Below are 16,932 nucleotides of genomic sequence, written 5' to 3' on the forward strand. Positions count from 1 at the left end.
TGTGCTCAATGCACTTGCTCAGTGTTGCAATTGGAGAATAGTCTCGTGGTGTAATCTTTAAATACATCTGTGTGTCATCTGCATAGCTGTGATAAATTTGGTCGTTGTTTTTACTAATTTGAGCCAGCGTTCATATATAGATATTAAAAAGCAAAGGTCCTAAGATGGAGCCTTGAGGGACCCCGCATGTCATATTTGTAAACACTGAAGTGAAGTTGCCTATAGAGACAAAGCAATATGTTGTGGTCAACAGTATCAAACGCAGCACTGTACAGTAAAAAGATGTACTGTAAATATTAAAATATACATATTATTTATGTTTACCTTTTAACATTTTTTATCATAATAAACTATATTAATGAGCGGAGCATAAATGTGCTTTATAATGAAAAAACATCAGTTAGGTTGAGTTAGTGTCATGGAGCTTCGTGCTGTGTGAATGGAGCCGATTATAAACTGATCTTTGGAGGAGGAAGCAGACTAACCGTTGAAACCAGTGAGTACTGAGATACATAATAATATTACTAATACTTAGTGTTTACTTGAATACACACAACCAAAAGAGTAGATGGAAAATAAGCCAATTAATGTCAGACCGTAAAACATATCTCAGATTATTTTTGAATGTCTTTTCTGACTTTAGTTTGTTTTTGTGAGTTTGTGTTGTGGAGCGTCTTTTAAATAATAAATACCCGCTTAACGTGAATTCAAACAAACAAAAGAGTTAAAAAATAGAAATGCTGACTGAAGCAGAAATATGAATTTCTCCTTCGAGTCCATGAAATCAGAACAAAGTGGGAAACAATAGAAAATATGGTGTTTTATTTACAGTTATTTAAAATGTGAATTTGTTTTCAGTCAAAATGGTTAATTATGTTAATAAGATATAATCAGTGATCAGTGGGTTAGTGTGATGGAGCGTCGTGCTGTGTGATTACAAATCAGAATAAGATGATCTTTGGAGGAGGAACCAGAGTAACCGTTGAAACCAGTGAGTACTCATATATACATTCAAAATATTTAAATATCAGCGTCTATAAATACAAACCGTGTTTTTAACTGGAATACAAAACCAAAGCAGATAATGGTTAGGGTTCGGTAAAGAAGAACGTAATCTCAATCCATCCAAATAATCAAAAATATATAAATTATAAAATGTATAAACATAAATAACGTTATTTATAAAACTAAAATGAAATAATTAGAATTGTTTCAAGTTAAATTGCTCGGGTTTAGGGAGTTTGTACAGTTCATATAAACATGTATATTTATGATAAAGCTTTATTATGATGTAGTATCTTTAATGAAATATACAAACCATGTTTAATACTGGAGCTATTCATATTTAGGATTATTTGTATATGTTTTCTGAGTGGAGTTTGGTTGAGTTTGTGTAAAGGAGCATCATGTTGTGTGAATGGAGCTGGAAATAAACGTATCTTTGGAAGAGGAACCAGACTAACCGTTGAAACCAGTGAGTGCTGAGATATATCAAACATTTAAACTAAATCAGAACAGAATGTAAAGAAAGAGTTAATAGTTAGACTCTTCTAAAGTCAGAAAAAACTACAAAACAAAATCGGACTTTTGTCAAAATGTCAAAAATGTCAAATAAAGAATAAATAATTACAGCAAAAATCAAGAATTCTCTAGAAATATTTAAATATATTTAAACTTAAATAGTGTTATTTATAAAACTTAAATGAAATCATTTGAAGTATTTCAAGTTAAATTGCTCGGGTTAGTGGAGTTAGTACAGTTAATACAAACGTGTATTTATGATAAAGCTTTATTATGATGTAGTATCTTTAATGAAATATACAAACTATGTTTTTTACTGAAGCTATTAATTTAGGATTATTTGTATATGTTTTCTGAGTGGAGTTTGGTTCAGTTTTTGTAACGGAGCGTCATGTTGTGTGACTACTGGAAGTGGATATAATAAGATCATCTTTGGAGGAGGAAGCAGACTAACCGTTGAAACCAGTGAGTACTGAGATATATTAAACATTTAAACTAAATCAGAACAGAATGTAAAGAAAGAGTTAATAGTTGGACTCAGCGAAAACTACAAAACAGAGTCTGACTTGTGTCCAGTCAGTGATGTGCTCAATGCACTTGCTCAGTTTTGCAATTGGAGAATAGTCTCGCGGTGTAATCTTTAAATACATCTGGGTGTCATCTGCATAGCTGTGATAACTTAGGTCGTTGTTTTTCATAATTTGAGCCAGCGGTCGCATATAGATATTAAAAAGCAAAGGTCCTAAGATGGAGCCTTGAGGGACCCCGCATGTCATATTTCTAAACACTGAAGTGAAGTTGCCTATAGAGACAAAGCAATATGTTGTGGTCAACAGTATCAAACGCAGTACTGTACAGTAAAAAGATGTACTGTAAATATTAAAATATACATATTATTTATGTTTACCTTTTTTATTTTGTCATAATGAACTATATTAATGAGCAGAGCATAAATGTGTTTTATAAATAAAAAAACATCTGTTAGGTTGAGTTAGTGTCATGGAGCTTCGTGCTGTGTGAATCGAGCCGATTATAAACTGATCTTTGGAGGAGGAACCAGACTAAGCGTGGAAACCAGTGAGTACTGATAGAGATTATAAGTATTATTTATTTGGAGCATATTAAATAAAACTGTTTTCTGGAACGCATACAAAACCAAAAGAGTAGTGAACTAAAAAAAGGATAGAATTCACGTAAGAAAATAATTCACATCTTTAATCTTAATAACATTTATTTAGTGATCTATTGATGTTTAAAGAGATAATTACTGCAGCACACAGAAATGTTAAATGGAGTTTGTGTCATGGAGCTTCATGCTGTGTGAGTTATGGAGGTGGAAATAAGATCATCTTTGGAGGAGGAAGCAGAGTAACCGTTGAAACCAGTGAGTAAAGATATCAATTAAACAACATTTCAACACAAACTGTAATGTTCTACAGATGTATGAAACTAGTATTTAAAAATATTTAAAAACACGTTGTCGTCTGGACCCGAATCTGAAAACTAACAAGGTTTTTATCATATTTTATATCTATATATATAAGTACCTTAATATTCAATAACATATATTAATAATGAATTGTTTTAAGTGAACATAATGAGTGTTTAATCTGGAAAGAAGTGGAGTTTAGTTCAGAGAGTTTGTGTCATGGAGCTTCGTGCTGTGTGAATACTGGATATAAAATAATCTTTGGAAGAGGATCCAGAGTAACCGTTGAAACCAGTGAGTACTGATAGAGATTATAAGTATTATTTATTTGGAGCATATTAAATAAAACTGTTTACTGTAACGCATACAAAACCAAAGGAGTAGTGAACTAAAAAAAGGATAGAATTCACGTAAGAAAATTATTCTAATCTTTAATCTTAATAATATTTATTTAGTGATCTATTGATGTTTAAAGAGATAATTACTGCAGAACACATAAATGTGAAATGGAGTTTGTGTCATGGAGCTTCATGCTGTGTGAGTTATGGAGGTGGAAATAAGATCATCTTTGGAGGAGGAAGCAGAGTAACCGTTGAAACCAGTGAGTAAAGATATCAATTAAACAACATTTTAACTCAAACTGTAATGTTCTACAGATGTATGAAACTAGTATTTAAAAATATTTAAAAACACGTTGTCGTCTGGACCCGAATCTGAAAACTAACAAGGTTTGTATCATATGTTATATCTATATATATAAGTACCTTAATATTCAATAATATATATTAATAATAAAAAAAATTAAGGGAATATAATGAGTGTTTAATCTGGACAGAAGTGGAGTTTAGTTCAGAGAGTTTGTGTCATGGAGCTTCGGGCTGTGTGACTACTGGATATAAGATCCTCTTTGGAAGAGGATCCAGAGTAACCGTGGAAACCAGTGAGTACTGAGATCAATCTGAAATACATTCAAAGGAACTTGTAGTTTTCTGTGATTCAGCTTGAAAGCATCAAACGCCAGGAGCTAATAAAACACAACAAATGAACAATATGTCAAAAAACATGAAGATTTGAAAACGTTTTCATGAGCAGAGAGACCGTAGAGCATTACGAGTAAAAAAACAATACGGTAACATTTAATATATAATATATATTAATAATCAGAAGCCTCTGAAGTGAAGTGGATGTTTGTCTGAGTGCAGTTTGGTTCAGTTTGGGTCATGGAGCTTCACGCTGTGTGAATACTGATGGAGGATATAAGATGTTCTTTGGAAGAGGAACCAGAGTAACCGTGGAAACCAGTGAGTACTGAGATACATCATACATAAATAATAAATAGCTCGTAGTTTTCTACTGCAACTTGAATACCAGTATCTGTAAAATATCAGGAACAAAGAAAAACCTAAAAATCCCAAACCATTACAAAATGTAAAAACTTTTTAATGAGTAGAAAGACGTCTGGATCGTTAAACAATAAATACGGTAACATTTGATATATCATATAAATTAATAATCAGAAGTCTCTGAAGTTAAATCCAGTTTGGTTTAGTTTGTGTCATGGAGCTTCGTGCTGTGTGAATACTGGAGGTTCAGAAAAGATAATCTTTGGAAGAGGAACCAGAGTAACCGTGGAAACCAGTGAGTACTGAGATATATTAAACATTCATTATAAAATAGCTTGTCGTCTTCTACTGCAACCTGAAAACGAGTATCTATAAAATGTCATGAACAAAGAAAAGTCTAGAAAATAAAGAACATAAAAAAAGGTTAAAACGTTTTAATGAGCAAAAATAATGTCCAAGCTGTTATAATTAAATAAACAAACATCTTAACATTTAATGTATGATATAAATTAATAATCAGAAGTCTCTGAAGTTAAAGATCTGTTCCTCTGAGTGGAGTTTGGTTCAGTTTGTGTTGTGGAGCTTCATGCTGTGTGAATACTGGAAATAAGATCATCTTTGGAAGAGGATCCAGAGTAACCGTGGAAACCAGTGAGTACTGAGATATATAATAAATATAATTGATATGCATTGTCTTTACAATGTCTACTTGAACACACACAACCAAAACAAGTAGATATTAAAATGTTGTGTTTCCAAAATATAATAAAATAATAACAAAATGAATAATTAATATTGTTTATAAAAGTTGCACTTCAAAAAGCTGCTTGAAGTATTTTAAATATTATTAATATTTGTCTCTTTTACTAAATGACATCTTTAACCACATTTAAATGTTATGTATTAATTTACTTTTTATATATTATTTTCTGACTAACTTCAGTCCTGATCATAAAACTCCCAAAGAGTGCTTTTATTTTCCGAATGTAACCGTTTAGCTGCTGGCTGTTTTAACGGTTATTACTGTCGTTATTTTCTGTTTACTTCGTGTTACACAGATTTTACGTGCGATAAGTCGATCATTTTCAATATATACCGTTAATGAAATGCTCTCTAATTTTGTAAAAAGATTAGAATGATTTCAGTTTGCGTCATGGAGCTTCGTGCTGTGTGAATACTGGTGGATATAATAAGATGATCTTTGGAGGAGGAACCAGAGTAACCGTGGAAACCAGTGAGTAACGATAAAGATTATAAATATTAATTATATACAATTAAAACACAAACTTAAAGGTTTAACAAATTCATGAAACCAGTATTTAAAAAGATCTTAAGGACATGTTATCTGGACCTGAATCTGAAAACGATCAAGGTGTTGATCATATTTTAACAAATGTCAGTCTCTTAACGTGTAATATAATAACATATATTAATAATGTATTGTTTTGAGGGAACATAGTGAGGGTTTAATCTGGACAGAAGTGGAGTTTAGCTCAGAGAGTTTGTGTCATGGAGCTTCACGCTGTGTGAATACTGTGAATAAGATCATCTTTGGAAGAGGATCCAGAGTAACCGTGGAAACCAGTGAGTACTGAGATCAATCTGAAATACATTCAAAGGAACTTGTAGTTTTCTGTGATTCAGCTTGAAAGCATCAAACGCCAGGAGCTAATAAAACACAACAAATGAACAATATGTCAAAAAACATGAAGATTTGAAAACCTTTTCATGAGCAGAGAGACCGTAGAGCATTACGAGTAAAAAAACGGTAACATTTAATATATAATATATATTAATAATGAGAAGTCTCTGAAGTGAAGTGGATGTTTGTCTGAGTGCACATTGGTTCAGTTTGTGTCATGGAGCTTTGTGCTGTGTGAATACTGGAGCTCAAACTAAGATCATCTTTGGAAGAGGGAGCAGACTAACCGTGGAAACCAGTGAGTACTGAGAGAGATTATAAATCATTTAAGATGAACTTGTAGTTTTCTACTGCAACTTGAATACCAGTATCTATAAAATATCAGGAACAAAGAAAAGCCTAGAAATCACAAACCATTACAAAATGTAAAAACTTTTTAATGAGTAGAAAGACGTCTGGATCGTTAAACAATAAATACGGTAACATTTGATATATCATATATATTAATAATCAGAAGTCTCTGAAGTGAAGTGGATGCTTGTCTGAGTGCAGTTTGGTTCAGTTTGTGTCATGGAGCTTCATGCTGTGTGAATACTGGAGCTGATCAAAACAAGATCCTCTTTGGAAGAGGAACCAGACTAACCGTTGAAACCAGTGAGTACTGATAGAGATTAAACATTAATTATAAAATAGCTTGTCGTCTTCTACTGCAACCTGAAAACGAGTTACTATAAAATGTCATGAACAAAGAAAAGTCTAGAAATTAATGAACATAAAAAAAGGTTAAAACGTTTTAATGAGCAAAAATAATCTCTAAGCTGTTATAATTAAATAAATAAACATCTTAACATTTAATGTATGATATAAATTAATAATCAGAAGTCTCTGAAGTTAAAGATCTGTTCCTCTGAGTGGAGTTTGGTTCAGTTTGTGTCATGGAGCTTCACGCTGTGTGAATACTGGAACTAAGACCATCTTTGGAAGGGGATCCAGAGTAACCGTGGAAACCAGTGAGTACTGAGATATATAATAAATATAATTGATATGCATTGTCTTTACAATGTCTACTTGAACACACACAACCAAAACAAGTAGATATTAAAATGTTGTGTTTCCAAAATATTATAAAATAATAACAAAATGTATAATTAATATTGTTTATAAAAGTTGCACTTCAAAAAGCTGCTTGAAGTATTTTAAATATTATTAATATTTGTCTCTTTTACTAAATGACATCTTTAACCACATTTAAATGTTATTAATTTACTTTTTATATATTATTTTCTGACTAACTTCAGTCCTGATCATAAAACTCCCAAAGAGTGCTTTTATTTTCTGAATGTAACCCTTTAGCTGCTGGCTGTTTTAACGGTTATTACTGTCGTTATTTTCTGTTTACTTCGTGTTACACAGATTTTACGTGCGATAAGTCGATCATTTTCAATATATACCGTGAATGAAATGCTCTCTAATTTTGTAAAAAGATTAGAATGATTTCAGTTTGCGTGATGGAGCTTCGTGCTGTGTGAATACTGATGGATATAATAAGATGATCTTTGGAAGAGGAACCAGAGTAACCGTGGAAACCAGTGAGTAACGATAAAGATTATAAATATTAATTATACACAATTAAAACACAAACTTAAAGGTTTAACAAATTCATGAAAACAGTATTTAAAAAGATCTTAAGGACATGTTATCTGGACCAGAATCTGAAAACTATCAAGGTGTTGATCATATTTTAACAAATGTCAGTATCTTAACATTTAATATAATAACATATATTAATAATGAATTGTTTTGAGGGAATATAATGAGTGTTTAATCTGGACAGAAGTGGAGTTTAGCTCAGAGAGTTTGTGTCATGGAGCTTCACGCTGTGTGACTACTGGAAATAAGATCATCTTTGGAAGAGGAACCAGAGTAACCGTGGAAACCAGTGAGTACTGAGATATATTATACATAAATAATAAATAGCTCGTAGTTTTCTACTGCGACTTGAAAACCAGTATCTGTAAAATATCAGGAACAAAGAAAAACCTAAAAATCCCAAACCATTACAAAATGTAAAAACTTTTTAATGAGTAGAAAGACGTCTGGATGTTGAACACTAAATACGGTAACATTTGATAAATAATATATATTAATAATCAGAAGTCTCTGAAGTGAATCCAGTGTGGTTCAGTTTGTGTCATGGAGCTTCGTGCTGTGTGAATACTGGAGCTGATCAAAACAAGATCATCTTTGGAGGAGGAACCAGAGTAACCGTGGAAACCAGTGAGTACTGATAGAGATTAAACATTAATTATAAAATAACAACCTGAAAACCAGTATTTCAAAATATCGTAAGGACACGTTATCTGGACCAGAATCTGAAAACTATCAAGGTGTTGATCATATTTGTAATATATATAATATAATTACATAATAATGTATTGTTTTAAGGGAATAAAATGAATGTTTGGTTCAGAGAGTTTGTGTCGTGGAGCTTCGTGCTGTGTGAGTACTGATGGAAATAAGATCTTCTTTGGAGCTGGATCCAGACTAACCGTTGAAACCAGTGAGTACTGATATAACTTAAACATAAATTATAAAATAGCTTGTCGTCTTCGACTGCAACCTGAAAACAAGTATCTATAAAATGTCAGGAACAAAGAAAAGTCTAAAATCCCAAAACATTATAAAATGTAAAACGTTGAGCGGAGAGACCGTCCGGATCGTTATAAATCAATCAATCAAAGCTTTTATCAATATTTAAGAGGAACCGGAGTAACCGTTGAAACCAGTGAGTACTGATAAATAACTATAAGTTATACACAGTGTCTTCACAATGTTACCTTGAATACACACAAGCAGAATACTATATCAATCAAATACAATAATGTGAATAAAAAATACGACAAGAATAAATAATTCAATTTTTTTTTTTTTTTAGATTTAATTAGATTTACAATTAATATTATTTTTTTTTAATTTCTCTTAAAAAAACTGAAAACGACACAAAGAATATTCAATATACTTAAACTGTTTTTTTGCTTTCACTGAGTTCAATATTCAAACCAAATGATCATAACTACTAAATATATGATATAACTGTTAAAATAGTTTAAACTTGTTTTACATGTTGTTCTTCAACCCGATGCCAATCTGTTTTTTATGAAGAAAACATTTATTTTCTGTTTAATAAAAGCTTGAGGATATTAGTTTCTCACAGAAGCTTTAAAAACATGATTCACTTCAACATCTGAATGAACGATAATGGATCATGACCCTTTAATAAGTCCTCGGAGGAATAAAGGTTAAAACACTTTGCTCAGAATCACTGAATGAAATCCATGTTTGTCTGAGTGGCGTTTGGTTCAGTTAGTGTCATGGAGCTTCACGCTGTGTGACTACTGGAGCTGATCAAAACAAGATCCTCTTTGGAAGAGGAACCAGAGTAACCGTGGAAACCAGTGAGTTCTGAGAAACACACCACATATTATTCATACACAGCGTTTACTTTAAGACAGAAGAGTAGAAGACAAATTCAATCATTAATGTCAAACCCTAAAACAGCTGCTGCAGAAATGCAATGAACAAAACAGACACTTTTCTTTAATTGAAATAATGTCCTGTTTTTTTAAATACTTTTTTTAAGGCATAAAAACAAGGATTTTCCGAAGATTTTAAAACGTTTTATTGAGCATAAAGATTCTCTAGATCGCTATAATTAAATAAATCAGTACGGTAACATGTTATATATAATATATATTAATAATCAGAAGTCTCTAAAGTTGAATTGATGTTTGTCTGAGTGGCGTTTGGTTGAGTTTGTGTCGTGGAGCTTCGTGCTGTGTGAATACTGGTGGAAGTGGATTTAAGATGATCTTTGGAAGAGGAACCAGAGTAACCGTTGAGACCAGTGAGTACTGATATACATATTATTTATATAAAGCATCTTTATGGAAATAGCAACCTATATTATGAGTCAAGACAAAAAAACGTAGAGTCAAAAGGATGTGGTTTTATTTTTTTATTTTTAAGGATGCTAACGGACAGAAATGCCTCTCACTGAAAATATTATTTATCATTATTTATTATTATTTTGTACCTACATTTTCTGATTAACTAGAGTCCTGATCAGAACTACCAGAACAACGCTTTTATTTTCAGAATGTAACCTTAACCCTATATGTCAGATTTTCACGAACTAATAGGATTTATTTTGGATAATGGCGCAGTTTTAAAGTTATCCAATTACAGATTTAAAGAAGCTTTCATTATTTGTAATAAATACCAATCAAGACAGAGAAAAACGAGTCAAACTGTTTCTCTGCTTTAGAAACAACATTTGAATATAAATGTTGTTTAATATAATAATCCTTTATGAAGTGAATGGAAATGGAAAACTGATATTTACGACTGGAGACAGAAATATCTCTGAGTGCAGTTTGGTTGAGTTTGTGTGATGGAGCTTCGTGCTGTGTGAATACTGGAGCTAAGATGATCTTTGGAAGAGGAAGCAGAGTAACCGTGGAAACCAGTGAGTACTGAGATATATATATTATTCAAATGAAAGTAAACTTTACTAGTACAGAACCAGAACAGAAGAAAAGACGATAAAAGGTTTTAATAATCTGACATTGATGGAAATAAATCTCATAAAATCAGCAGAAATTAAAGTCATTTTAAAGCTAAATGTCCAAAATGCTGCAGTGTTGGAGTTATCCAAAGATTTAAAGATGCTTTCATCGCTTATCGTAATCAATACCAAACAAATACCATCCTGTATTCGCCCGCAGCGAACGGGAACGCTGCCGATGAAAGGCAACGGTAGAAAGAAAAGACCCACTTATCAAATAAAGAGGCGAGCGAACGTTAATATAAAAACAAAAAATGCTAAATAACGGTAAAGAATGCCATCACTAAAATCCCACCTCTACAGTTCATACTCACTCTGGTGAATAAAGACACTGGGGTTATGATCACTGGATCCATACTGTGTTCTACCTGAAGGCCGATCAGAGTTGATTTCATTTGTGTTAAAGAGATAATTTAGTGAGTACAATTTAACCGTTTAGGCCGAAGTTCCCGATCTGAAATCCATGTTTATCAGAGCGTGGTTCAGTTTGTGTCGTGGAGCTTCGTGCTGTGTGAATGATGGAGGGAATACTAAACTGATCTTTGGAGGAGGAACCAGAGTAACCGTGGAAACCAGTGAGTACTGATAGATATGTAATTAATACAAAGCATCTTTAAACACAAACCAGAATCAAAATGTTAAATAACGTTCCTCTGGACCGCAGTTTGGAAATCACAAAAGATTGACATGAGTGTTTGGAAGCAGAAATTGTAAAAAGAAAGATTTAATGCTAATATATAAACATGTTCATTTACCTTCAGATGTTATGTATATTAATAATCTGTTGTTTTAAATGGATGACTATCTTTAACTTGAGGACACAAATAAAACCAGGGTTAAAATAAAACCAGGATTAAAATAAACTTGTTATCTGCTCTTTGAAAAGCAGAACTGATTAAACACCAGGAACTAAGAACACGTTCATTAAGACTTTAAGTGAAATCCATGTTTCTCTGAACTGAGTTTGGTTCAGTTTGTGTCATGGAGCTTCACGCTGTGTGAATGATGGAACTAAATTAATCTTTGGGAGAGGAACCAGAGTAACCGTGGAAACCAGTGAGTACTGATATTTATTAGTCATTAATAACTTTATTAGTTTATGAAGCATTGGGCTAACAGGTTGACGAAACACTCCCGAGAAAATATGAACTTTTAAAAAGCTCAAATTTTCATCTGAGGGATTTTTTTCAGTTTAAATTAATTTAATACGGTTTTAATGAAACTGAACCTCACGTTGGATCATTAATAAGATTAGATTATTCTGAAATCCATGTTTTCTGAGTGGAGTGTGGTTCAGTTTGTGTCATGGAGCTTCACGCTGTGTGACTACTGGATTTAAGATCATCTTTGGAAGAGGAAGCAGAGTAACCGTGGAAACCAGTGAGTAAAGATATAAACATATGATAATAATTAATAATAAGGACCGTCTTTAACAAACACCATTGACTCAGAACCAAGTAGAGAAAATACCATACTTTCATTTATCAATACATGAATATAACATCTCTAATGTAGTGGGAAGTGAAGCTGCATTTCTTTCATGAAATATTTAAAATATCTACTCTTTAACTCAAACCGAGGCTTTATTCATTGACTGGAATGTAATTATTTAAAACAAAGTTGTAAAAGTTAAAAATATGTTTTTGTAATGGAGCTTCGTGCTGTGTGAATGCTGGAAGTGGAGTTAAGATTATCTTTGGAGGAGGAACCAGAGTAACCGTGGAAACCAGTGAGTAGGAATATATATATATATTATGATTATTAAATATATTTATATTTATAGGAGAATCTTCAAAAAACAGCTGTGGCTGGGTTTTACACAGAAAGCAGAATAATCAAGTCAAACACTTTTTAAATGATAAGAAATATCTCTGACATGATGATGATGGATGTTTCTATTATTCCTTATTATTGAAAACAGTCACCATGCGTGCAGAAGTCTCTAATATTAAATACAGGATGTCCTGATGGAGTTTGTGTCATGGAGCTTCACGCTGTGTGAATGCTGGATATGAAAAGATCATCTTTGGAGGAGGATCCAGAGTAACCGTGGAAACCAGTGAGTCTTTATCAATTATGAATGATAAATAACTCGTAGTCTTCTCTGTAGCTTCAAAACCAGATTCTATAAAATGTCATGAACAAAGAAAAGCCTAAACATGAACAACCATAGGAAACATTTAAATATGTTTTAGGAGCAGAAAGACGTCTAGATCATTATAAACAAATACCTTAACATGTGATATATAATATATATTAATAATCAGAAGTCTCTGAAGTGAAATCCATGTTTGTCTGAGTGGAGTTTGTGTCATGGAGCTTCACGCTGTGTGAATGATGGATTTAAGATCATCTTTGGGAGAGGAACCAGAGTAACCGTGGAAACCAGTGAGTACTGATATTTATTAGTCATCAATAACTTTATTAGTTTATGAAGCTTTGGGCTAACGGGTTAACGAAACACTTCGGAGAAAAGGTTAACTTCTTAAAAGCTCAAATTTTTATCTGAGAGATTTTTTTGCAGTTTTCAATTAATTTAATACGGTTTTAATGAAACTGAACTTCACGTTGGATCATTAATAAGATTAGATTATTCTGAAATCCATGTTTTCTTAGTGGAGTGTGGTTCAGTTTGTGTCGTGGAGCTTCATGCTGTGTGAATGCTGGATTTAAGATCATCTTTGGGAGAGGATCCAGAGTAACCGTGGAAACCAGTGAGTCTTTATCAATTATGAATTATAAATAACTCGTCGTCTTCTCTGGAGCTTCAAAACCAGATTCTATAAAGTGTCATGAACAAAGAAAAGCCTAAACATGAACAACCATAGGAAACATCTAAATATGTTTTAGGAGCAGAAAGACGTCTAGATCATTATAAACAAATACCTTAACATGTGATATATAATATATATTAATAATCAGAAGTCTCTGAAGTGAAATCCATGTTTTCTGAGTGGAGTGTTGTTCAGTTTGTGTCATGGAGCTTCACGCTGTGTGACTACTGGATATGGAAAGATGATCTTTGGAAGAGGAACCAGAGTAACCGTGGAAACCAGTGAGTACTGATAGATATTAGTCATTAATAACTTTATTAGTTTATGAAGCTTTGGGCTAACGGGTTGACGAAACACTTCGGAGAAAAGGTTAACTTTTAAAAAAGTCACATTTTGATGGGAGTGATTTTTTGCAGTTTTCAAAATATTTCAGACGGTTTTAATGAAACATAAATCAGATGAGAAAACTCTCACATCTGAAATCCATGTCTTCTGGAGAGCAGTTTGTGTCATGGAGCTTCACGCTGTGTGAATACTTTCAGCTCACAGAAAATAACCTTTGGAGAAGGAACCAGAGTAACCGTGGAAACCAGTGAGTGTCACATCTCGTATAACTCTTATGCAGAACATGTAAAAGTTTGACTGTTTGCAGACGATGTGACGCTGATCATCTTTATGTTTCTATAAAATGTCATGAACAAAGAAAAGCCTAAACATGAACAACCAGAGGAAACATTTTAAATATGTTTTAGGAGCAGAAAGACGTCTAGATCATTATAAACAAATACTGTAACATGTGATATATAATATATATTAATAATCAGAAGTCTCTGAAGTGAAATCCATGTTTGTCTGAGTGGAGTTTGTGTCTTGGAGCTTCATACTGTGTGAATGTAGCTAAGATGATCTTTGGGAGAGGAACCAGAGTAACCGTGGAAACCAGTGAGTACTGATAGATATTATATATATTTATTTTTATACAACGCATCTTCAAACACAAACCAGATTTGAAATGTTTAAATAACGTTCCTCTGGACTGCAGTTTGGAAATCACAAAAGATTTAAATGAGTTTTTAGAAGCAGAAAGGATTGAAAGACAGATTTGATGCTTACCATTTAAACGCGTCAATTTACCTTCAGATGTGATGTATATTAATAACCTGTTGTTTTAAATGGATGACTTTCTTTAACTTGAGGACAAAAACGTCAGTCAGCGTTCAATCGAACACAAATAAAACCAGGATTCAAATAAACGTGTTATCTGCAGTTTGAAAAGCAGAACTAATTCAACAGCAGGAACTAAGAACACGTTCATTAAGACTTTAAGTTAAATACGTGTCTGAGTGCAGTTTGGTTGAGTTTGTGTCGTGGAGCTTCACGCTGTGTGAATGCTGGAAACCAAAGACTCTACTTTGGGAGAGGAACCAGAGTAACCGTGGAAACCAGTGAGTACTGAGATGTATCAGTCATTACTTACTTTATTAGTTGATGCCAATCAAAGAAAGCCCATTTCTTCACATGTGTACTTTAGTAACTGTAATACCTTCATGGTGAAACAGTGCAGTCACTGTAGAGATCAGAAACACTGTGTGACTGGAGCAGGAAACTTCAAACTGCTTTTTGGAGAAGGAACCAAGCTAACTGTAGACACCAGTGAGTATCATATATATATATATACAATATAAATGTAAGTGTTCGCAGACGATGTGACGCTGAATATCTTTACGTTGTTTGTGAGTATTTCCATTTAATACATCTTTATACTTCCATTGTAGTACCAACGTTGTACTGCATTATATTCACTTACCTCTCACAGCAGATATAAAAACACATGATATGTTCATGCAGTACTGATTAACATCCACCGCTCAGCGTACTGATTACTTTAATACTTCAAGCAGACGACACTTCACTGAGAACACTTATTTTGTATTAATCTAATCTTCTACTTAAGGGACGTTTTGAAACCGGGACTTAATGGAGTATTTTTAATGTGTAGTATTTGTAGTTTTACTGCAGTACTGAGTACTTCCTCGCTGTTGGTACTGCAGTTTTTTGTAGTGATACGAAACACTGTGTGACTGGAACGTTGAAGATAATATTTGGAGAAGGAACCAAACTAACTGTAGAAACCAGTGAGTATCGAATACTTCAAGCAGACGACACTTACCTGAGAACACTTAATGCTTCTACTTAGGTGACATTTTGAAACCAGGACATAATGGAGTATTTTTAACGTGTAGTATTTGTAGTTCTACTGCAGTACTGAGTACTTCTCGCTGCTTGTACTGCAGTTTTTAGTCGTGATGCGAAACACTGTGTGACTGGAACAGGGAGCAGGAAAATCATATTTGGAGAAGGAACCAAAGTGATGGTGGACGGCCGTGAGTTCAGTTATTCTCCTATTCCCACAAACAGATCAATAATACCCAAACCGTGCAAAGTCATCTTTTTAATGATTTGAACTAAAGTCTGACAAAGAGTCAAATGTGTGAGAAACCACGGTTTGGTTATCACGGCTGATCGATGTTATATCTGTCTTAACCTGTTCTGAAGCCCTTTTCTGTACAAAAACACCAGGTTCTGTAACTTTTAATTCACAAAACGGGTTATTTTCTCGATAATAGGAAGGTACTTCAACGCAGATTAACGAGGGATGTTGAACGGTCTGATGTGGCTGTGTGTGTCGCTGTGTGTGTGGCTGTGTGTGTGGCTGTGTGTGTGGCTGTGTGTGTCGCTGTGTGTGTCGCTGTGTGTGTCTCTGTGTGTGTGGCTGTGTGTGTCGCTGTGTGTCTCTGTGTGTGTCGCTGTGTGTGTCGCTGTATGTCTCTGGCACCAAACTGAGCGTTGAACTCAGTGAGTTTATTTATTATTCATTAGATTTCGTGTCTGTAAAATATTCACTATAATCTGATAAAAGCTTTTAGTGATAAACACAATATGAAAATAATCACATGATTGGAAAATATTGCATCAATAGAGAATCAAATCTCCCAAAAGCATAATAGTACTTTAATATAAATATGTTGTATTATTTCTTTGTTGACGTATACAATGGTATCCTCAGCATACGCTGCTATCTTTTATTCTGACGAATACGCCCGGTATTTTTTGGAGTTTAATTTATTTTACTTGCGATTGTGAATTGTTCCATAAAGTGCTGTTAATCAGTGAAGGCTGTTAATATATGTTTTACATGTTTAATAGTGTGACTGAAGAAACTGGATTCATACGTCTTGATGAAAATGAACCAAATCTATCCCCTGATTTATTTTACATTTATTAAATTATTAAAATAAAATCCACCCAATCAGTAGAGAAACTTTGAATCAGGAACATCACAGTTTAACATTAACTCTGGTCTGAAAACTGACCCTAGTTCAGATGGAACTCGCCCTAAAGTCACTGCCGTGTTTTCGTCCTGGACGGCGACACTGTGTGAATTACGGAAACGACAAAATGATTTTTGGATCTGGAACAAAACTGATCATCAACACGAGTGAGTCTGTGAGTCCACGCTGACGCTGGGCTTTGTTTCAATCAGATGAGAACATATGAATAAGATATGATGTTCTTTATTAATCCCAAGCTGGGACAAA

The 16,932-nt window shown here is 33.4% G+C and overlaps 1 protein-coding gene across 1 annotated transcript in view; it reads left to right on the forward strand.

The window, feature by feature from the left end:
• LOC307018672 (T cell receptor alpha chain MC.7.G5) overlaps positions 1–16,932 on the forward strand; it is an 81,467-nt gene that overhangs the window by 56,295 nt on the left and 8,240 nt on the right. The window contains exon 3 of the mRNA XM_079649025.1: positions 932–991. Within this exon, the coding sequence (XP_079505151.1) occupies positions 932–991 (60 nt within the window). The remainder of the gene's footprint in view (positions 1–931; positions 992–16,932) is intronic.

The sequence above is a fragment of the Notothenia rossii genome, assembly GCF_949606895.1.
Source record: "Notothenia rossii genome assembly, chromosome: 9".
Classification (NCBI taxonomy): domain Eukaryota; kingdom Metazoa; phylum Chordata; class Actinopteri; order Perciformes; family Nototheniidae; genus Notothenia; species Notothenia rossii.